Below are 24,243 nucleotides of genomic sequence, written 5' to 3' on the forward strand. Positions count from 1 at the left end.
AGAGCTCGAATGGTAGGAAAATGTAACCTGCATTCCACGGAAAATTACTTGCACAAGTTTCTCTCTCCAAATATTTATTGCATTTGGTGAAATGCAAAACAGAAGAACGTGCAATAATGGGAGGAAATTAAGTGGTGCCAAGGAACCTTGCAATATATGTTTATGGATTCTTGAAGGTAACATTGAAACATATAAGATTATTAAGGGCTTGGACACACTAGAGACAGGAAACATGTTCCCGATGTTGGGGGAGTCCAGAACCAGGGGCCACAGTTTAAGAATAAGGAGTGAGCCATTTAGAACGGAGACGAGGAAACACTTTTTCTCACAGAGAGTGGTGAGTCTGTGGAATTCTCTGCCTCAGAGCGCGGTGGAGGCAACTTCTCTGGATGCTTTCAAGAGAGAGCTAGATAGGGCTCTTAAAAATAGCGGAGTCAGGTGATATGGGGAGAAGGCAGGAACGGGGTACTGATTGCGGATGATCAGCCATGATCACATTGAATAGCGGTGCTGGCTCGAAGGGCCAAATGGTTTACTCCTGCACCTATTGTAACATGGCACATGGGGCTGCACGGTGGTGCAGCGATAGAGTTGCTGCCTTACAGCGCCAGAAACCCAGGTTCGATCCTGACTAGCGGGGTGCTGTCTTTATGGAGTTTCTACGTTCCCACCATGACCTGCGGGAGTTTTTCCCACACTATCCCACACACACTAGGGACAATTTACAATTACACCAAGTTAATCAACCCACAAACCTTCTTTGGAATGTGGGAGGAAACCGGAGATCCCGGAGTGGAATTGAGCCAGCGTCTCTGGCGCTGTAAGGCAACAACTCTACCATTGCCCCACCGTGCCGCTCACTACACTAAAATCACAAATTGTCCCTAGTGCGCATAGGATAGAGTTACTGCACGGGGATCACCTTTCGGCGCGGACTGGTGGGCTGAAGGGCCCGTTTCTGCACTGTATCTCAAAATTAAAGTAAACTAAATCAACAAGGTGCTCAAAAAGCATAGGGATCCTTTCCTTCAGTGCACTGTTGCATCTGAAAGGTAATGTTAGAACTGGCTCCAACACAAGGTGAGCCACACCTTAAGCATGGAATTTCAATCACCATGAAACAGGAAAACTACAAGTACATTTGAAGGGAAATTTATAAAGATGTTGACAAGACCGGTAAATGACTGCCATGAGGAAAGATTGGATTAGCTAGTATTGTTTTCTTAGTAATGGAAGAGACTTAATTAAGGTGTATAATATGTTGAAGGCCCATTTTCTTAGTAAAGGGTTCAAGATACAGAGATAATAGATTTAAAATAATTTGTGGAACGATTAGAAGGAAAGATGTTTTTTAACCACCCAACCAATTAAGAGTCAAAACAGGTGTGAAAACAGGCCCATCAACACCAGCCCCACGTGCCTGCGTGTGGCCCATATCCCTCTAACCCTATCCTGTCCATGTACCTGTCTAAATGTTTCTTAATAGTTGTGATAGTACCTGCATCAACTACCTCCTCCAGCAGCTTGTTCAATACTTTGTGGAAAAAAGTTATTCCTCAGGTCCCTATTAAATCTTTCCCCCATCACCTTAAACCTACGTCCTCTGGTTCTCGATCCCCCTACTCTCGACAAGAAACTCTTGAGCGTTTACCCGACCTGCTCCTCTCACGATCACCTCTCATCCTTCTGTGCGCCAAGGAATAGAGGCCTAGCCTGCTCAACCACTCCCTGTAGCTCAGGCCCTCGAGTCCTGGCAACATTCTCATGAATCTTCTCTGCACCCATTCCAGCTTGACACCCCTTCCAGCTTGACAACAACTTTCCTGTAGCATGGTGCCAAGAACTGAACACAATACTCTAAATGCAGCCTCACCAATGTCTTATATGACTGCAACATGACCCCCCCCCCCACCCCCCCCAACTTCTATACTCTGACTGACGAACGCCAAAGAGCCAAAATCACCAAGACACCACGTTATCTACCTGCGACGCCACTTTCAAGGATTATAGAAATACAATGCCCTTAAGGGGTGATAGAGGCAGAATTATTGCTGGCGGCCCAATCAATTATAATTGGAAATACTCAAATTTTACAGGCAACAGGTTAAACTAAAATAACAGTAAGATACATGTTGTTGACCATGTAGTTTGTATTGGACAGCATAGAAGCACGACAGTTACTGCTGCTGCCTCATTGCTCCAGCAACCTGGATTGATTCTGAATTCATAACCATATAACCATATAACAATTACAGCACGGAAACAGGCCATCTCGGCCCTACAAGTCCATGCCGAACAAATTTTTTTCCCCTTAGTCCCACCTGCCTGCACTCGTACCATAACCCTCCATTCCCTTCTCATCCATATGCCTATCCAATTTATTTTTAAATGATACCAATGAACCTGCCTCCACCACTTCCACTGGGAGCTCATTCCACACCGCCACCACTCTCTGCGTAAAGAAGTTCCCCCTCATATTACCCCTAAACTTCTGTCCCTTAATTCTGAAGTCATGTCCTCTTGTTTGAATCTTCCCTATTCTCAAAGGGAAAAGCTTGTCCACAACAACTCTGTCTATCCCTCTCATCATTTTAAAGACCTCTATCAGGTCCCCCCTTAACCTTCTGCGCTCCAAAGAATAAAGCCCTAACTTGTTCAACCTTTCTCTGTAACTTAGTTGCTGAAACCCAGGCAACATTCTAGTAAATCTCCTCTGTACTCTCTCTATTTTGTTGACATCCTTCCTATAATTTGGCGACCAAAATTGTACACCATACTCCAGATTTGGCCTCACCAATGCCTTGTACAATTTTAACATTACATCCCAGCTTCTATACTCAATGCTCTGATTTATAAAGGCTAGCATACCAAAAGCTTTCTTTACCACCCTATCTATATGAGATTCCACCTTCAAGGAACTATGCACGGTTATACCCAGATCCCTCTGTTCAACTGTATTCTTCAATTCCCTACCATTTACCATGTACGTCCTATTTTGATTTGTCCTGCCAAGGTGTAGCACCTCACATTTATCAGCATTAAACTCCATCTGCCATCTTTCAGCCCATTTTTCCAAATGGCCTAAATCACTCTGTAGACTTTGGAAATCCTCTTCATTATCCACAACACCCCCTATCTTGGTATCATCTGCATACTTACTAATCCAATTTACCACACCTTCATCCAGATCATTGATGTACATGACAAACAACAAAGGACCCAACACAGATCCCTGAGGCACCCCACTAGTCACCTGCCTCCAACCCGATAAACAGCCATCCACCATTACCCTCTGGCTTCTCCCATTCAGCCACTGTTGAATCCATCTTGCTATTCCTGCATTTATACCCAACAGTTGAACCTTCTTAACCAACCTTCCATGAGGAACCTTGTCAAAGGCCTTACTAAAGTCCATATAGACAACATCCACTGCTTTACCCTCGTCAATTTCCCTAGTAACCTCTTCAAAAAATTCAAGATTAGTCAAACATGACCTTCCAGGCACAAATCCATGTTGACTGTTCCTAATCAGACCCTGTTTATCTAGATGCTTATATATATTGTCTCTAAGTATCTTTTCCATTAATTTGCCCACCACTGAAGTCAAACTAACAGGTCTATAATTGCTAGGTTTACTCTTAGATCCTGACTACGGGGTGCTGTCTGTTAGGGTTGCCAACTTTCTCACTCACAAATAAGGGACAAAAGGTCAAAATGAGGGTCAAATTCCCATAATTATTCTCATAAATTATGAGAATAATTAGGCCTTTCAGCCCATCGAGTCTACTCTGCCATTCAATCATGGCTGATCTGTCTTTCCCACTCAACCTCATTCTCCTGTCTTTTCCCCCGTAGCCGCTGACAAAATATCCATTGACTTGGCCTCTATAGCCGTCTGTGGCAATGAATTGTGACTTCTCAATGCTGTCTGTATGTAGTTTACATGTTCTCCTTGTGACAACAGGGGTTTTTCTGGGTAGTCCAGCTTTCCCTCTCCCCCCCCCCCCCCCCCTCCCATATCCTTAAAACATACTGGTTGGTAGGTTAATTCGTTTCTGCAAGTCATCCTTAGAATAAGTGACTATTTGTAGTATCAATGGTACCTTGCTGTCATGTGTACTCAAGTACCGCAAAATTCTTATTTTTGCATAGTCCAGTGACAATCCTACAATACATTAGACACAGTCATACTGAATGTAAAAGTGTAAGATAGTAGACCACACTAAGTATGAGTCGCCACGTTTTAGGCACCATCCTGGACCCTTCAAGTCTGAATTTTCTTTTAAATGTTCGTATTAATAGCCCTGTCCCACAGGACGAGTTCATTTCAAGAGCTCTCCCGAGTTTTAAAAAAAATCAAACTCGTGGTAAGCACGGAGAATGAACGTAGCGGGTACATCGGAGCTCGGGGACGTCTCATAGCGCTAACGGCAGGTGCTCGGGAAGACTCGCTAACGGCAGGTAAACACAGGAAGACTCGTGAAGATTTTTCAACATGATGAAAAATGTCCACGAGAGCCCCGAGTACCGATTAGTCGCCTTTACCGTAAATCTCCAAGTTCGAATCAGGGCAAACTCGGGAGAACTCTTGGAATGAACTCGTACCGTGGGACAGGGCTTTAACATGGCCATAAAAGCTCGTTGTCCTGGCGACAGCGCTGGGTCAGAGTTGCCGGGGCCAACATGGCCTGGCGATGCAGCGGGTGTTCTCCACCGCTACAGGCCGCGTCTAAACCATGAGCTCGGTCACTTGGAGTGGAGGCTGTTTTAGGACGGCACGATGGCGCAGTGGTAGACTTGCTGCCTTGCAGCGCCAGAGACCCGGGCTCGATCCTGACTACGGGGTGCTGTCTGTTAGGGTTGCCAACTTTCTCACTCACAAATAAGGGACAAAACGGTCAAAATGAGGGTCAAATTCCCAACGGCAACTCGTAGACAGACTCGACCGTGGCTGGGGGAATGATGAGTTGGCCCGGGTGCTGGACTGCACACAAAGCCCAGCCGGCGGGGCCAGCTGAACAGCTTTGTCCCAGGCTCCGGACTTTGCGCATGATGTCCGGCGCCCCATCCAACTCATGAACCGATGATCAGCCATGAGAAGGAGGGGTGATGGTGTCGGCAGTAAGCGAAGGTCGGACAGCTGGCTGGGCAGCCGACTGACGGTGCCACGGGCGAGGCACTGCTGCTGCTGCACTCCATGGACTGCACTACATCAGGACGGGTGAGGCGGGGCCGGACGCGGTGCTCCAACCCGACAGTCCTCTTGACCGGAGTAGTAGCTGTCAAATACTGGACAAGGGCGATCCCGTATGGGACAAACCAATTTAGCCCAATATACGGGATGTCCCAGCTAATACGGGACCGTTGGCGACCCTGCTGTCTGTACAGAGTTTGTACGTGATAGAATCTTGAGGGCGGCAGAAGCTTCCAGAGCCCCGTGGCCTACAGGGGGAGACGCCGAGTCAGCCCTTGCTTCGAGAATCCGGAGGACCAAGGCCTGGAAGGGGGGGCCCACCGAGGTGACCTGTGCTCGGCCCTCGATGGAGCCGGCAGCGACGACGTGCGAGGAGCAGAGGGGGAACCGGGGTCTGGCCTACCGCGCCCTTGACGCCGGCTGCAGGAGGATCCCCTGGGGAACAAAGGTCGAGGGGCAAGGGTCGGTTCGCGGGTTGATCCACACGTCCAAGGAAAGGCTGATGGCTGGAAGCCCTGCAGCAGCCTGGGACTCGCCTGGATCGGGCACCGCTCATCGCAGCAAAGCAAATGTAGTTTATGGTTGCTTAGAGTTTCCACATTAGATTAGTTTGTATAAAGCACGCAAAAGAACAAAACCTCATGCAATTCTCCCCCTCAGGCAGCCCACGTTAAATGCAAAAGCATTATGTTTGGCACAGTCTTTGTGAGCCGAAGGGCCTGTTCCTGTGTTGTACTTTCCTGTGTTCTATGTACCGAGGCAGATGAGCCATTTGCTGCGGGGCAACAGAAGTAACATCTATATGCACAAAATGGACATTCTGTTTGTTTGCAAAGTTCACAAAATGTAGCAAGATGTGCCCATTCCTATCCCCATGCTAAAACACAGTGTGGTCTCAAGAGTTGGCACCGACCCTCTTTCAAGGTTGCCACAACGGAAAAACAATGTAGATATGCTGACATCTTAACTTTGTCAAGTGGGACGAATTTAATTCCTACACATATGAGATGTAACACGAAGTTGGAACAATGCCTGGACTCGGGGCGTATTAGCTACAGGGAGAGGTTGGACAGACCTGGATTGGTTTCTCTGGAACGTCGGAGGTTGCGGGGAACCGATTGAAGTATATAAAATTATGGGAGGTGGAGATAGGGGAGACAGTCAGAACTTTTTTTCCAGGGCACAAATGTCAAATACCAAAGGACATAGCTTTAAGTTGAGAGCAACAAAGTTTAAAGGAGATTTACAAGGCAAGGTTTTTTGTATCCGGAGCTTGGTCGGTGCCTGGAATGTCTGCCAAGGAAGATGGTGAAAGCATGAACTGGCAAGGATTAGAGCGATGGAGGCATATAAAATCATGAGGGGCATAGATTGGGTGGACAGTCAGAATCTTTTACCCCAGAATAGAAAAATCAAATAATATTGGGCATAACTTTAAGGTGATGGGGCAAATTTTAAAAGAGATGTGTAGGGGAAGTTTTGTTTTTACACACAGAGGGTGGTGAGTGCCTGGAACACACCGATGGGGGTGGTAGTTGAAGGAGATGTGATAACGGCATTTAAGAAACTTTTGGATCGGCATGTGGATATGCAGGGAATGGAGGGATATGGATTATGTGCAGGTAGATAAGAGGTGGTCTTGGCATGTTTGGCACAGACATTGTGAGCCAAAGGGCCTAGTCTTGTGCTGTCTTGTTCTATGTTCTTAGAACAGCAAATAGCGCTCTAAGGCAGCAACTCTATCACTGTGCCACTGTGCTGTCCCATCATAGGATCATGTTTATAGACAATACACAATAGGTGCAGGAATTTGGCCCTTCGAGCCAGCACCGTCATTAACATAGAAACATAGAAACATAGAAATTAGGTGCAGGAGTAGGCCATTCGGCCCTTCGAGCCTGCACCGCCATTCAATATGATCATGGCTGATCATCCAACTCAGTATCCCGTACCTGCCTTCTCTCCATACCCCCTGATCCCCTTAGCCACAAGGGCCACATCTAACTCCCTCTTAAATATAGCCAATGAACTGGCCTCAACTACCCTCTGTGGCAGAGAGTTCCAGAGATTCACCACTCTTTCACCATTAAATGTGATCATGGCTGATCATCCACAATCAGTACCCCTTTCCTGCCTTCTCCCCCGAGTCCACTATCTTTAAGAGCCCTATCTAGCTCTCTCTTGAAAGTATCCAGAGAACCGGCCTCCACCGCCCTCTGAGGCAGAGAATTCCACAGACTCGCGGCTCCCTGTGTGAAAAATCATGTTTGGCATGGTCAATATTGGCCAATGGGCCTGGTCCTGTGCTGTACATCCACACACACACACACACAGGTCCTATGTTCTAAATGTATTGGAACAGTTTTTAAAAACATCTCCAACAGAACATGTCCAGTGAGTGAGCTCTTGGGGCATGGTCTGCCTGATGGAAGCTGCTGAGATGTGGAGGATGTGCAGCTTGGGAAAGGTAAATGTAGGCTGATGGGCACAACGAGCAGTAGGTCCAATCTGTGGGCCAGTCTCATCAAGAAACTGCCAACTACCACAAGTAAACACACGTGCCCCATAAACGGACACAAAGTGCTGGAGTAAATCTACCAGTGCGGCACGGTGGCGCAGAGGTAGAGTTGTTGCCTTACAGCTGACTGCCTTACTGTTGACTACAGGTGCTGTCTGTACGTTCTCTCCGTGACCTGCGTGGATTTGATGCAGTGCAGTCACGGTGGCGCAGCAGTAGAGTTGCAGCAAAATGCAGCGCCAGAGACCCGGGTTCGATCCCGACTACGGGTGCTGTCTGTATGGAGTTTGTACCTTCTCCCCGTGATCTGCGTGGGTTTTCTCCGAGAACTTCAGTTTCCTCCCACAATGCAAAGACGTACAGGTTTGTAGGTTAATTGGCCAGATCAAATGTTAAATTGTCCAAGTTGGCGATATGCAGAGTACTGTCCTGCCGACTACAAAATTTCTCCGGTATCTCCAGTTTCCTCCCACACTCCAAAGACATACATGTTTGTAGGTTAATTGGCTTGGTATAATTGTAAATTGTCCCTAGTGGGTGTAGGATTGTGTCAGCGTGCAGGGATCGCTGGTCAGCGCGGACTCTGTAGGCCGCTGTATCTCCAAACCAAACAAAACAAAAAGACAAAAATCAATTTCATGGAGATGGGAACAATTTTGGGATAGGCTGGCTGAATAAAAGCAGAAGATAACATGGCAAGTCTAAACCTGAAGAAAAAAGGCACAAAGGAAAATGGGGAATAATCAGGCTGTCACAAAGGTTTGTTTGGGTAAGCAAAGAGGAACACTAACACAAAATAGAAAACAATATATTGCATGTTCTAAAATATGAACATATCAATCAGGATAGTACCACAAAGATAAAAATCAAATAAAAATGTTATATTGTCTCGGTCGGTGAAAGATAATTGATAGCTCGATGTTTGACAAACCTTATTCAATCATTAAAGTAACATGAAGCGTAGATAAGATTAATAAAGTACATTTGATAATCTTCATTTTCAAAAGGATGTTGTCAAGCTTGTAAGGGTTCTGAGAAGGATGTTGCCAGGACTCATAGAAACATAGAAACATAGAAATTAGGTGCAGGAGTAGGCCATTCGGCCCTTCGAGCCTGCACCGCCATTCAATATGATTATGGCTGATCATCCAACTCAGTATCCCGTACCTGCCTTCTCTCCATACCCTCTGATCCCCTTAGCCACAAGGGCCACATCTAACTCCCTCTTAAATATAGCCAATGAACTGGCCTCAACTACCCTCTGTGGCAGAGAGTTCCAGAGATTCACCACTCTCTGTGTGAAAAAAGTTCTTCTCATCTCGGTTTTAAAGGATTTCCCCCTTATTCTTAAGCTGTGACCCCTTGTCCTGGACTTCTCCAACATCGGGAGCAATCTTCCTGCATCTAGCCTGTCCAACCCCTTAAGAATTTTGTAAGTTTCTATAAGATCCCCTCTCAATCTCCTAAATTCTAGAGAGTATAAACCAAGTCTATCCAGTCTTTCTTCATAAGACTCAGATTCAGATTCAATTTTAATTGTCATTGTCAGTGTACAGTACAGAGACAACGAAATGCATTTAGCATCTCCCTTGAGAGCGACATAGCAAACGATTTGAATAAAAAATAAATAATAAGTGTCCGGGGGGGGGGGGTGATTGGCAGTCACCGAGGTACGTTGTTTAGTAGAGTGACAGCCGCAGGAAAGAAGCTGTTCCTCGACCTGCTGGTTCGGCAACGGAGAGACCTGTAGCGCCTCCCGGATGGTAGGAGGGTAAACAGTCCATGGTTGGGGTGAGAGCAGTCCTTGGCGATGCTGAGCGCCCCCTCCGCAGACAGCGCTTGCTTTGGACAGACTCAATGGAGGGGAGCGTGGAACCGGTGATGCGTTGGGCAATTTTCACCACCCTCTGCAGTGCCTTCCGGACTGCCATAGACAGTCCTGACATCCCAGGAATCAGTCTGGTGAACCTTCTCTGCACTCCCTCTATGGCAATAATGTCCTTCCTCAGACTCGAGGGAGCTATTGGGATAAGTTGAGCAAGCTCAGACTCTATTCCTTGGAGCGCAGGAGAATGAGAGGTGATCTTACAGAGGTATACAAAATCATGAGAGAAATAGATCGGGTAAATGCAAAGGGAACATGAACAGCAACTTTTTTTTTACACAAAGGATGGTGGGTGTATGGAACAAGCTGCCGGAGGAGGTAGTTGAGGCAGGTACTATCGCAACATTTAAGAAACATTTAGACAGGTACATGGATGGGGTTGGTTGAGAGTGATATGGGCCAAATGCAGGCAGGTGGGACTAGTATAGATGGGCATATTGGTCAGCTGGGCCAAAGGGCATTTCCATGCTGTATGATGCTATGACTCTAAAAGACCTTTAATATTTGTTTAGTTTAGAGATAGCCCAGAAACAGACTCTTTGGCCCACCGAGTCCACACCACCCAGCGACCCCTGCACACCAGCACTATCCTACTCACACAAGGGACAATTCACAATTATACCAAGCCAATTAACCTGCAAACCTGTACATCTTTGGGTAGTGGGAGGAAACCAGAGCACCCGGAGAAAACCCACACAAGTCACTGGGAGAACGTACAAACCCCGCACAGACAGCACCCATGGTCAGGATCGAACCCGGGTCTCTGGCGGTGAGGCAACTCCACCGCTGCACCACCATGGATTTTACATAAAACAGAATTTGTCATATTGCATAAAATAGGAAAGGATGTGGCAAGTAAAAGTAAACATGCAGGTACAGCAGGCAGTGTAGAAAGCTAATGGCATTTCAGCCAAGAGGATTTGATTATAGGAGTAAAGAGGTCCTTCTGCAGTTGTACAGGGCCCTGGTGAGACCACATCTGGAGTATTGTGTGCAGTTTTGATCTTGTAATTTGAGTAAGGACATCCTTACAATTTAGGCAGAGCAGCGTGGGTTCACGAGGTTAATCCCCAGGATGGCTGGACTGTCATATGATGAAGAATCGGAATTACTTATAGTCACTGGAATTTAGAAGGATGAGAGGTAGATCTTATAGAAACGTATAAAAATTAAAAAAAGTATAAAAGGTCTGGACAAGCTAGATGTAGGAAAAATGTTCCCAATGATGGGGGAGTCCAGAACCAGGGGCCACAGTCTAAGAATAAAGGGAAGGCCATATAAAACTGAGATGAGAAAAAACTTTATCTCCCAGAGAGTTGTGAATTTGTGGAATTCTCTGCCACAGAAGGCAGTAGAGGCCAATTCACTGGATGAATTTAAAAGAGAGTTAGATAGAGCTCCAGGGGGATAGCAGAATCAAGGGATATGTGGGGAGAAAGAAGGCACGGGTTACTGATTGTGGATGATCAGCCATTATCACAATGAATTACAGTGCAGGCTCGAAGGGCCAAATGGCCTCCTCCTACACCTCTTTTCAATGTTTCTAAAACGGCAAGGGTTAAATGTAGCAACTCAGATTGGCTAAAGTATAAACATTGCTAATTGCACGTGAATAAATTACCTGATTATTAGACCTGATGGCTGAGTAAAAAGTTAATTCCGACCTTGCCATCCATTAGAGACTAGTGGTCTTCCAAGTGTTAACATAAGACCGTTTGAAGGCACTGGACCTGTACTCGCTGGAGTTTAGTAGGTTGAGGGGAGACCTCTTTGAATCTTACCAAATAGTGGCATGTCTGGATAGCATGGACATGGAGAGGATGTTTCCATTAATGGGAGAGTCTGAGACCAGAGGGCACGGCCGCAGAATAAAAGGACACATCTTTAGAAAAGAGATGATGAACTCCTTTAGTCGAGGGTGGTGAATCTGTGGAAATCATTGCCACAGGCTGCTGCGGAGGTCAAGTCATTGGGCATTTTTAAGATGGAGATTGGCAGATTCTTGATTAATAAGGGTGTCAAAGGTAGTGCGGAGAAGGCAAGAGAATGTGGTCGAGAGGGAAAGATAGATCAGCCATGATTGAATAGCAGAGTAGACTCAATGGCCTGAATGGCCTAATTCTGCTCCTATGACTTATGAGCATACGAACAAAATGCACTTCAATAAATTGCACCATCTGCTGATAAACACTTCAAGTACAAACCCAGTCAGAAAATCACTGGATACTTTGTAGTTTTCTCACATCTGCAGGTACTTATCTTCTGATTTACAGGGTTAGTTGCCAATACAAGCTGAAACACCAAAAGCCTCACTGCATCTTGTGGTACCCCATCTGGGTTCACTGCTTGTTATCGTGTTATTAAATTTAATTGAGCGATTTACTGCATACCACCTGCACAACCAGAACTAAAGTCAAAGCTCTTATACAGTCTGCCTTCCTCCCCCCATGTTATTAGAGTCAGAGTCATTCAGCACTGAAACAGGCCCTTAGGCCCAACTTGCTCATGCCAACAAAAATGGCCTGTCTACGCTAGTCCCACCTGCATGCGTTTATGATGGACATAAAGAGATGAAGAAAGGGGTGAGGAGTCAATAGGTGCAGGAGCCAGCACCGCCATTCACTATGATCATGGCTGATCATCCCCAATCAGTACCCGGTTCCTGCCTTCTCCCATATCCCCTGACTCCACTATCTTTAAGAGGCCTATTGAGCTCTCTCATGAAAGTATCCAGAGAACCGGCCTCCACCACCCTCTGAGGTAGAGAATTCCACAGACTCACAGCTCATTGTGAAAAAGTGTTTCCTCATCTCTGTTCTAAATGGCTTACCCCTTATTCTTAAACTGTGGCCCCTGGTTCTGGACTCCCCCAACATTGGGAACAAGTTTCCTGCCTCTAGCGTGTCCAAACCCTTAATAATCTTATATGTTTCAATAAGATAACTGACTTAATTACCTCATGCCTGTATTTGACATACATCCTTCTAAACTTTTCCTTTAGCGATACAGCATGCACATGGCCCATTAGCTCACTGTGTCCGTGCCTAGTTCTATGTTATCCCTATATACCAAGGCAATTTTAGGGGCCAATTAACTTAAAAACGTGTTCAGGCCGCATTCTGAGTACTGTGAGCAAATTTGGGCCTCATATCTTAGGATGTGCTGGCTCTGGAGAGGGTCCAGAGGAGGTTTACAAGAAGGATTCCTGGAATGAGTGAGTTAACTTATGATAAGCGTTTGACAGTACTGGGCCTCTGTTCGCTTAGAAGGTTGAGGGGGACCTCATTAAAACTTACAGAATAATTAAAGGTATAGAGTGGGTGTGGAAAGGATGTTTCCACTGGAGGGAGAGTCTAAGACCAGAGGTCAAAGCCTCAAAATTAAAGTACGTTCCTTTAGGAAGGAGATGGAGGAATTTCTTTAGTCAGAGGGTAGTTAATCTGCGGAAGGCTGTGGAGGCCAAGGCAAGAGATATTTTTAAGGCAGAGATAGATAGATACTTGATTAGAACGGGTGTCAAGGCAGGAAAATTGGATTAGGAAGCTGAGATAAGTCATGATTGAATGGCTGGGGGGACTCAATAGGCCGAATGGCCTAATTCTATTCCTATTACTTGGGGGAAAAAACCTGCATGTTTTTCAGGCGTGATAGGAAATTGGACACCTGGAGCAAACCCACACAGTCACAGACAACTGAATCATCCTCCCACCAACGAGAGAGTGGTCCTGACCTCTAGTCTACCTCATTGAAGACCTTCGAACTATCTTTAATTGGACTTTACCGTACTTAATCTTGTATTAACACTATACTTTTAATCTTGTGTCTATACCCTCCGGACAGCTTGATTCTAATCATGTATAGTCCTTCCACTGACTGGATAGCGCGTGTCACAAAAAGCTTTTCACTGTAGCTCAGTATACGTGACAATAATAGCAAACTAGGCGGGGAGAACGTGCAAATTCCACACAGACAGCACCCAAGGTCAGGATCGAACCCAGATCGCAGGCGCTGTGAGACAGTAACACACCCCGCTGCACCATGGTGCCGCCCTGATCAACATCACTAGTCTGATATTTCAGTCTACAAAGGCATAAGCAGAGGACCCATACTACAGATTTAGTAACATTACCGACAATGCTAACAGTTTGCACTAGTATTAAAGATTTCATGGTATATTCGGCATAGTGGCGCAGCAGTTGAGTTGCTGCCTTACAAGCACCAGTGGCACAGGTCCGATCCAGACTATGGGTGCTGTCCCCATGGAGTTTATACGTTCTCCCCGTGACCGCATGGGTTTTCTCTGAGTGCTCCAGTTTTGGTTTCTCCCACATTCCAAAGACGTGCCGGTTTGGAGGTTAATTGGCTTCAGTAAATTGCACGAGTTCTCTGTCCTACAAGAAGCAAACGGTTGATCGTCGGTCGGCATGGACTCGGTGGGCTGAAGGGCCTGTTTTCACACTGTATCTCTAAACTAAAATGTAACTGCCACTCTCCTACCGAGTGGAGTCAGGGGGTGATGAATCAAGGAGTGATGTATCAGGAAGGGTTGGGATGAGGTGGGACCTCATTGAAACTTACCGAATAGTGAAAGGCCTGGATAGGGTGGATGTGGAGAGGATGTTTCCACTAGTGGGAGAGTCTATGATTAGAGGTCTTAGACCTTTAGAAGGCTGTGGAGACAAAGTCAATAGACATTTTTAAGGTGGAGATTGATAGGTTCTTGATTAGTAAGGGTGTCAAGGTTTATGGGGAGAAGGCAGGAGAATGGGGTTGAGAAGGAAAGATAGATCAGCCATGATTGAATGGCAGAGTAGACTTGATGGGTCAAATGGCCTAATTCTGCTCCTACAATTTATGGATTTATGGTCAATCTCAATCCAGTTTCTCCCCAGAATTTTATTCCCACAGTTTCTGAGCAAGTTATTTTATTGCAATGTTATTCCACATCGTTTAGTGACGAATCTTAATGGCGACAGATACTGCCTCCAATACCTCAGCCATGGTATTGATATATAAAATTGTGAGAGGCATGGAGAGCAGTCAGAACCTTATTCCCCAGCATGAAAAAATCAAATACTGTGTTCGAGGGAATAACTTTATGGTGAGAGGGGCAACGTTTAAAGGTGGTGTGCAGGGCAAGTTTTATTTTCACATATGTGGGGTCAATTTTGTTATTACACAGAGGGTGGTGAGTATCTGGAATGCGCTGTCAGGGTTGGTGGCTGAAGCAGATAGTTTAGTAAAAGGTATAAGAGACTTGTAGATTGGAATATGGTTCAGACAAGATTTAAGAGAATGCTGCTAGAACTTGAGGGCCTGAGTTATAGTTTAAAGTTTTTGCAAAGGCTACTGCGGAGATTTTAAACTAGAACGGTTGGGGGAGGGACTCAAATAGAGAAAGCTAGTGTGTGAGGCAGGAGGCAGCGAAGGGAAGCACTCAGATCCAACATGTAGGGGGGAAAGGAGAAAAAAATAATAAACTGAGAATAAGAGGTGGTGGGGTTCTTAAATGTGTGAGCAGAGAGACAGAGGGGTGTAAAATGAGGGTAGAAGCAATAGGTAGCAAGGTGAAAAGTAAAAGTGGCAGGCAGACAAATCCAGGATAAAAATCAAAAAGGGCAACTCTTCAACATAATTGTATAAGCAGTAAGAGCTTTGTAAAAACAAGCCTGAAGGCTTTGTGCTCAATGCAAGGAGCATTCGTAATAAGGTGGATGAGTTGAATGTGCAGATAATTATTAATGATTATGATATAGTTGGGATCACGGAGACATGGCTCCAGGGTGACCAAGGCTGGGAGCTCAACATCCAGGGATATTCAATATTCAGAAGGGATAGACAGAAATGAAAAGGAGGCGGGGTAGCGTTGTTGGTTAGAGAGGAGATTAACGCAATGGAAAGGAAGGACATTAGCTTGGAGGATGTGGAATCGATATGGGTAGAGCTGCGAAACACTAAGCAGCAGAAAATGCTAGTGGGTGTTGTGTACAGGCCACCTAACAGTAGTAGTGGAGTTGGGGATGGTATCAAACAGGAAATTAGAAATGCGTGCAACAAAGGTAAAACAGTTATAATGGTTAACTTCAATCTACATATAGATTGGGTGAATCAAATTGGCAGGGGTGCTGAGGAAGAGGATTTCTTGGAATGTATGCGGGATAGTTTTCTAAACAAACATGTAGAGGAACCAATGAGAGAGCAGGCTATTCTAGACGGGGTATTGAGTAATGAGGAAAGGTTAATTAGCAGTTTTATTGTGCGTGGCCCCTTGGGCAAGAGTGACCATAATATGGTTAAGTTCTTCATTAGGATGGAGAGTGGCATTGTTAATTCAGAAACAAGGGTTCTGAACTTAAAGAAAGGTAACTTTGAGAGTATGAGACGTGAATTGGCCAAGATTGACTGGCAATTGATTCTTAAAGGGTTGACGGTGGATATGCAATGGAAGGCATTTAAAGACTGCATGGACGAACCACAACAATTGTTCATCCCAGTTTGGCAAAAGAATAAATCAGGGAAGGTAATGCATCCGTGGATAACAAGGGAAATCAGGGATAGTACCAAAACAAAAGATGAAGCGTACAAATTAGCCAGAAAAAGCAGCCTACCAGAGGACTGGAAGAAATTCAGTCCAGCAGAGGAGAACAAAGGGCTTAATTAGGAAAGGGAAAATAGATTATGAACGAAAACTGGCAGGGAACATAAAAACTGACTGCAAAAGTTTTTATAGATATGTGAAGAGAAAGAGATTAGTTAAAACAAATGTAGGTCCCTTGCAGTCAGAAACAGGTGAATTGATCATGGGGAACAAGGACATGGCAGACCAATTGAATAACTACTTTGGTTCCGTCTTCACTATGGAAGACATAAATAATCTGCCGGAAATAGCAGGGGACCGCGACATGGAGGAACTGAGTGAAATCCAGGTTAGCCGGGAAGTGGTGATAGGTAAATTGAATGGATTAAAGGCCGATAAATCCCCAGGGCCTGGATAGGCTGCATCCCAGAGTACTTAAGGAAGTAGCCCCAGAAATAGTGGGTGCATTGGTGATAATTTTTCAAAACTCTTTAGATTTTGGAGTAGTTCCTGAGGATTGGAGGGTAGCTAATGTGACCCCACTTTATAAAAAGGGAGGGAGAGAGAAAACAGGGAATTACAGACCAGTTAGTCTAACATCGGTAGTGGATGAAACTGCTAGAGACAGTTATTAAAGATGGGATAACAGCACATTTGGAAAGTGGTGAAATCATTGGACAAAGTCTGCATGGATTTACGAAAGGTAAATCATGTCTGACGAATCTTATAGAATTTTTCGAGGATGTAACTAGTAGAGTGGATAAGGGAGAACCAGTGGATGTGTTATATGTGGACTTTCACAAGGCTTTCGACAAGGTCCCACATAAGAGATTAGTATACAAACTTAAAGCACATGGTATTGGGGGTTCAGTATTGATGTGGATAGAGAACTGGCTAGCAAACAGGAAGCAAAGAGTAGGAGTAAATGGGTCCTTTTCAGAATGGCAGGGAGTGACTAGTGGGGTACCGCAAGGCTCAGTGCTGGGACCCCAGCTATTTACAATATATATTATGATTTGGACGAGGGAATTGAATGTAACATCTCCAGGTTTGCGGATGACACGAAGCTGGGGGGCAGTGTTAGCTGTGAGGAGGATGCTAGGAGGCTGCAAGGTGACTTGGATAAGCTGGGTGAGTGGGCAAATGCATGGCAGATGCAGTATAATGTGGATAAATGTGAGGTTATCCACTTTGGTGGCAAAAACAGGAAAGTAGACTATTATCTAAATGGTGGCCAATTAGGAAAAGGGGAGATGCAACGAGATCTGGGTGTCATGGTACACCAGTCATTGAAAGTAGGCATGCAGGTGCAGCAGGCAGTGAAGAAAGCGAATGGTATGTTAGCATTCATAGCAAAAGGATTTGAGTATAGGAGCAGGGAGGTTCTACTGCCATACTTTCCATAGAGGGAGTACAGAGAAAGTTCACCAGACTGATTCCTGGGATGTCAGGACTTTTTCACACAAAGAGTGGTGAATCTCTGGAACTCTCTGCCATAGAAGCCAGTTCTCTCTGCCACAGAAGCCAGTTCATTTGCTATATTTAAGAGGGAGTTAGATGTGGCCCTTGTGGCTAAAGGGATCAAGGGGTATGGATCCACACCTGGAGTAATGTGTACAGTTTTGGTCTCCAAATCTGAGGAAAGACACTCGGCCAATTCCCTCGGTCAAATCTTTGCCACCAAAGACATTCTTGCCATAGAGGGAGTACAGAGAAAGTTCGCCAGACTGATTCCTGGGATGTCAGGACTTTCATATGAAGAAAGACTGGATAGACTCGGCTTGTACTCGCTAGAATTTAGAAGATTGAGGGGTGATCTTATAGAAACTTACAAAATTCTTAAGGGGTTGGACAGGCTAGATGCAGGAAGATTGTTCCCGATGTTGGGGAAGTCCAGAACAAGGGGTCACAGTTTAAGGATAAAGGGGAAATCCTTTAGGACCGAGATGAGAAAAACATTTTTCACACAGAGTGGTGAATCTCTGGAATTCTCTGCCACAAAAAGTAGTTGAGGCCAGTTCATTGGCTATATTTAAGAAGGAGTTAGATGTGGCCCTTGTGGATATATGGATCAGGGGGTATGGAGAGAAGGCAGGTACAGGATACTGAGTTGGATGATCAGCCATGATCATATTGAATGGCGGTGCAGGCTCGAAGGGCCGAATGGCCTACTCATGCACCTATTTTCTATGTTTCTATGTTTCTAAGAGTTTGAGCAGGCTGGGAGCACAGCAGAATGAGGGGTGATCTTATAGTGGTGTACAAAATCATGAGAGGAATAGATTGGGTAAACGCATAGTGTCTCCTGCCCAGAGTAGGGAAATCGAGAACCATGTGCTGGCTCTGGAGTGGGTCCAGAGGAAGATTATGAGAATGATTCCAGGAATGAGTGGGTTAACATATGAGTGTTTGACAGCACTGGGCCTGTACTCGCTGGAGTTCAGAAGGATGAGGGGGTACTTCAAAGTCCACATTAGCAAATTTGCAAATATGACAGAAAGCTGGTGGCAGTGTGAACTGTGAGGAGGATGCTATGAAAATGCAGGGTGACTTGGACAGGTTGGGTGAGATGGCAGTGAGGTTATCCACTTTGGTAACAAAAACAGGAAGGCAGATTATTATCTAAATGGTGTCAAGTTGGGAAAAGGGGAAGTACAATGGGATCTGGGGTCCTTGTTCATCAGTCAATGAAAGTAAGCATGCAGGTACAGCAGGCAGTGAAGAAAGTGAATGGCATGTTGGCCTTCATAACAATAGGAGTCGAGTATAGGAGCAAATAGGTCCTTCTGCAGTTGTACAGGGCCCTGGTGAGACCACACCTGGAGTATTGTGTGCAGTTTTGGTCCCCTAATTTGGGGAAGGAATTCTTGCTATTGAGGGACTGCAGCGTAGGTTCACAAGATTAATTCCTGGGATGGCGGGACTCTCATATGCTGAGAGAATGGAGCGGCTGGGCTTGTATACTCTAGAATTTAGAAGGATGAGAGGGAATCTTATTGAAACATATCAGATTATTAAGGGTTTGGACACGCTAGAGGCAGGAAACATGTTGCCGATGTTGGGGGGTGTCTAGAACCAGGGGCCACAGTTTAAGAATAAGGGGTAAGGCATTTAGAACAGAGATGATGAAACACTTTTTCACACAGAGTTGTGAGAATTCTCTGCCTCAGAGGGTGGTAGAGGCCGGTTCTCTGGATACTTTCAAGAGAGCTTGATAGGGCTCTTAAAGATAGCGGAGTAGGGGATATGGGGAGAAGGCAGGAGCGGGGTACTGATTGTGGATGATCAGCCATGATCACATTGAGTGGTGGTGCTGGTTCGAAGGACCGAATGGCCTACTCCTGCATCTATTGTCTATTGAAACTTACAGAACAGTGAAAGGCTTGGATAGAGTGGATGTGGAGAGGATATTTCCACTAGTGAGAGAGTCCAGGACCGGAGGTCATAGCCTCAGAATTAAAGGACATTCCTTTTGGAAGGAGATGAGGAGGAATTTCTTTAGTCAGAGGATGGCAAATCTGTGGTATTCTTTGCCAAAGGCGGCTGTGGAGGCGGCTGTGGAGATAGATTCTTGATTAGTACGGGTGTCAGGGGTTTTGGGGAGAAAGCAGGAGAATGGGGTTAGGAGGGAGAGATAGATCGGCCATGAATGAATAGCAGATTCTGCTATCACGTATGACTTTATGAGAGGACATAGGACAATAGGTGGTGAGCGTATGGAACGAGCAGCCAGAAGAGGTAGTTGAGGCAGGTATTATTGCAACGTTTAAGAAGCATTTAGACAGGTACATGGATAGGACAGGTTTAGAGGGATATGGGCCAAACACAGGCAAGTGGGACTAGTGCAGATGGTACATGTTGTCCGGTGTGGCCGAAAGGCCTGTTTCCACGCTGTATAACGCTAGGATTCTATGATATGAATGTGCATGGAATGGAGGGATATGGGTTATGTGCAGGCAGGTTATGTGTTGGAATTGACATCATGCTCATCACAGATATTGTGGGCCAAAGGGCCTAATCCTGTGCTGTACTGTTCTATAGACTGACCTCAGAGAAGCAACAGATAAATTATTCTATTCACTAAATAATTTAATTGGTAAACAAACTTCTGCAGAATGAAACATTTTGCACTCAAGTGACATCACCGAGTATTGTGATATCTCAAATGAAGACAGAGATAATATTACACTGACATTGAGTACAGAGGGAAGGAAGGCCATGAGAAATATCTGCAAAGAACTTGAAATATTGGTTATGATACTTGTGCAGGATAGATGAAGCAAAATGACTTAAGATATGGTAACATGGCAGAAAACTGCAAGTCATACACATCCACCAACAAAGTCAGGTGTTGCCTGTTTTGATCCCATTTTTCCTTTAAGTTACTTTTCATCTGCATATTTTACTACACAAAGATAATACAAATATAACGTGGGAACTGGTCAAAATTTTAAACTGAGATTAGAGCTATCAAACTGCATTAAAATATACCAGTAACCGTCTATTTCTCGTTCACCGTTCAACTAGGATCTTTTTTTTTCAATCTACCATGAGCAAAATATATCCATCACAGCTATGATTTTTGGCACTGGGCCAGTTAATTGTCTTTCTGTGGCATAAGTGTTAGAACACTCAGATCTTAAAAAGATGATACACTTTTAAATGTAAAAACCTCGAGAAAACAAATTCAATCCTGACTAACTTTGACAATGTTGCTGTTGTTCTTGTTTTGCATCTTTTGGTGACAACTCCAGGTAACTAATTTTATCCTTTTGTCAATTTTTCCAAATATTCAATCCACAAAATTAGAGCATTTCAATGGAGTATTATGGAACATGGAACAGTACAGCACAGGCCCTTCAGCCCACAATATCTGTGCTGAACCTTATTGATATTTGTCAACTACGGAAACTATAAATAGCTAAACTTCGCTTACTCAAAGCAAAACGGATATGTATGTAAATCAGCACGTCATTGTCTAAATTTAAAGCTTCTTTCTAGTCTCCAAATAATGGTTGTCCCTGTAACTCACTGCAGCACCCTTAATTAATCACTGTTTATCCTCTCACTTCCAACAAGTCTAACGAATTTAAAACACCATGACTTTGTTTTATATTTAAATTGATAGCTGTTAACACCAACATTGTCCCATCCATCCTTTTGCCACGTTCTATTGGTACTGTTTATATAAAAAAAATAGTTTGCTTTAAAAGTTTGAGGTAGTCTGAAAAAGGGTCTCGATGTCTTCTTCAGGCCCGAAATGACTCCAGTTACTCCAGCACTTTGCGTCTATCTTCGGTGTAAACCAGCAGCTGCAGTTCCTTCCTACACATTTTGTCAATCGTTGTACTCCCCCCCCCCCCCACTCTCAAGTTGGGGGGGGGGGGGGGGGGGGGGGGGGGGTTGTTTCTTAAACTCCAAACGGTTCTTTTGTGCGAATGACTTGTTTAAAAAGGCTGCCTTTTACAAGACAGGTTTGGGTGGTTTCCTGGCTGCAAGATTTGACTGTGTAAATGCTTGCTTTAACTCTGTTTAATTCCACACACACACAGAGGGTTGACAAAGCTCTACCGAGAGCCTAGGCCCAGTTGACATGTCATGAAGGGCTTGTCCTTCCTCCCTTGCAGCCTGCTGGATAAGGAAGTCTCTCTGGCTAGCAGACAGTGAGAGAAAGGAGAGTGGGTGGGTGACTGGATGCCTGGCTCCAAGCACCACAAACCTCCCCACCCCACAGAACTTTTCCCCACGCGCCCCAATCCTCTCCCATCTCCCCCACACAAACCTCCTCCATCTCCCCCCACACAAACCTTCCCTCACCACCCTACAGACTCCCCCACCCCACACATCTCCTCCCTCTTCTTCAAACATCCCCTGCCCTACAAATCTCCATCTCCCCCACAAGCCTCCTGCCACCCCCCCACAACCCCCCCCCCCCATTCCACCCCACATACAAACCTCTCACCCTAAAAAAAAAAAAACTGCCCCCACTCCCCCTCAAACCCATTCCTCACAAACCTCTCCCCAAACCATTCCTCTACAGAAACCTCCCCCTACCCCCACCCTCCCCCACACAAACCTCCCATCGTACCGTCCCCCCCCCCACAAACCCCTCGACACCTCCCCCTACCCCTTCAAACATCCCCCACCCCAACCCCCCACCCCCCCATAAACCACCCCATCCCCCACAACCCCCCACACCCTTCCTACCCCCTCCCTACACTCTACCCCCCCACACACAAACCTCCCCCCCCCCCCACAAACCCCCTCGACACACATCTCCTTACCCCCCTCAAACCACTACCCTACCACCCACACAAACCTCCTCCCATCCCCCACCCCCCCCAAAAAACACAACCCAATCACCCACCCACAAATCCGCGACACGTCTCCACCCTGCCCCCTCACCCCCCCCCCCCCCCCCACACACACACACACACACACAAAGCTCCCCCCAACCCACTCACAACCCCCCCCCCACCCCCCAAACACAAACTCTTGCCCACCCCCGGGCTGGTTGCTAAGCAAGGCCCTCGTCAGCCCCCGGGCTCACCTTTGTAGTGGACCCGCAGGTTGTTCTGAGACAGGCCGATGTAGCTGTACTTGTCCTTCGGGCTCCAGCACCGGGGCAGCGGCGTCTCCCGCTCGTCCACGGCCGGGTAGAGGCGCTTGAAGCGATCCGCCAGCTCCTTCTCCTGGGGGTTGAAGGCCGCCTCGCCGTGGGCTGCTGTCGTTGTTACCGCCACCACCGCCGCCGCTGCCGCCGACACCGACACCGACAGCCCGGCCATGGCGGCGGGGCCGGGATGAGGGGGTTGACTGAGGAGAGGCCGGGATGAGGAGGGGAGGGTTGAGGTAAGACCGACCGACCGAGGCCGCGGGTTGAGGAGAGGCCGGGGTCCCGGGAGGAATGGAGTGGTGGATGGGCTGTCGTTAGAGCCGGCTGGAGGCCGCTGTCTGTCCGCCCGCCCAGGCCGAGGACGAGGAGGAGGAGTTGCTGTTGCTGTTACCGCCGCTGCTGCTGCTGCTCCTGCATCCGCGCCCCCGCCGCCGCTCAGTGACAGGCCGCTGCCCGGCGCGCGCCTCACTGGCCGCGCGCTCAGCCCAGCTCAGCCTCAGCCCGGCCCGCGGGGGCGCGCCCGGGGCCAGAGGGGGAGGGGGGGGGGGGTCGGGGAGAGGGTACAAGGGGCGGGGTCACAAGGGTGGGCGGGGTCTGAGGGGGAGGGGTCTGTGGGGGAGGCGAGGCCGCGACTGGGGGGCGGGGCCTGAGTGGTCACAGGAAGGGCGGGCTTCACTAGGAGGGGGTGGAGTTACAGCTAAAGGGGCGGGGTCATGGCAAGGGGCGGGGCCTGTGTGGTCACAGGAAGGGCGGGGTCGAAGTAGGGCGGGCTTCACGAGGAGGGGGTGGGGTTACAGCTAAAGGGGCGGGGTCATGGCTGGGGGCGGGGCCTGTGTGATCGCAGGAAGGGCGGGGTCGAAGTAGCTAAAACTGGGGTTACATCTAAAGGGGCGGGGCCTGCGGACTGGGGCGGGGTCTCGGAGGGGGAGGAAGCACAACGGGATCTGGGTGCCCTTGTTCATCAGTCAATGAAAGTAAGCAAAGGTACACAATAATGCTGGAGAAACTCAGCGGGTGCAGCAGCATCTATGGAGCGAAGGAAATAGGCGACGTTTCGGCCCGAAACATCGCCTATTTCCTTCGCTCCATAGATGCTGCTGCATCTGCTGAGTTTCTCCAGCATTATTGTGTACCTTCGATTTTCCAGCATCTGCAGTTCCTTCTTAAACACAATGAAAGTAAGCATGCAGGTACAGCAGGCAGTGATGAAAGCGAATGGCATGTTGTCCTCAATAACGAGAGGAGTTGAGTATAGGAGCAAAGCGGTCCTTCTGCAGTTGTACAGGGCTCTAGTGAGACCACACCTGGCGTGTTGTGTGCAGTTTTAGTACCCTAATTTGAGGAAGGACATTCGAGGGAGTGCAGTGTAGGTTCACCAGGTTAATTCCTGGGATGGCGGGACAGTCATCCCAGGTGTTGGGTGTTTATGTGTGCTATTTTTGTTTATCTTTTA

The 24,243-nt window shown here is 46.7% G+C and overlaps 1 protein-coding gene across 1 annotated transcript in view; it reads right to left on the reverse strand.

Moving 5' to 3' along the window:
- ranbp9 (RAN binding protein 9) overlaps positions 1-23,314 on the reverse strand; it is a 98,435-nt gene extending 75,121 nt beyond the window's left edge. Inside the window, exon 1 of the mRNA XM_055654042.1 lies at positions 22,725-23,314. Within this exon, the coding sequence (XP_055510017.1) occupies positions 22,725-22,962 (238 nt within the window). The 5' untranslated portion in view covers positions 22,963-23,314. The remainder of the gene's footprint in view (positions 1-22,724) is intronic.
- Between the last annotated feature and the right edge of the window lie 929 nt (positions 23,315-24,243).

Source organism: Leucoraja erinacea, chromosome 2, assembly GCF_028641065.1.
Source record: "Leucoraja erinacea ecotype New England chromosome 2, Leri_hhj_1, whole genome shotgun sequence".
Classification (NCBI taxonomy): Eukaryota; Metazoa; Chordata; class Chondrichthyes; order Rajiformes; family Rajidae; genus Leucoraja; species Leucoraja erinaceus.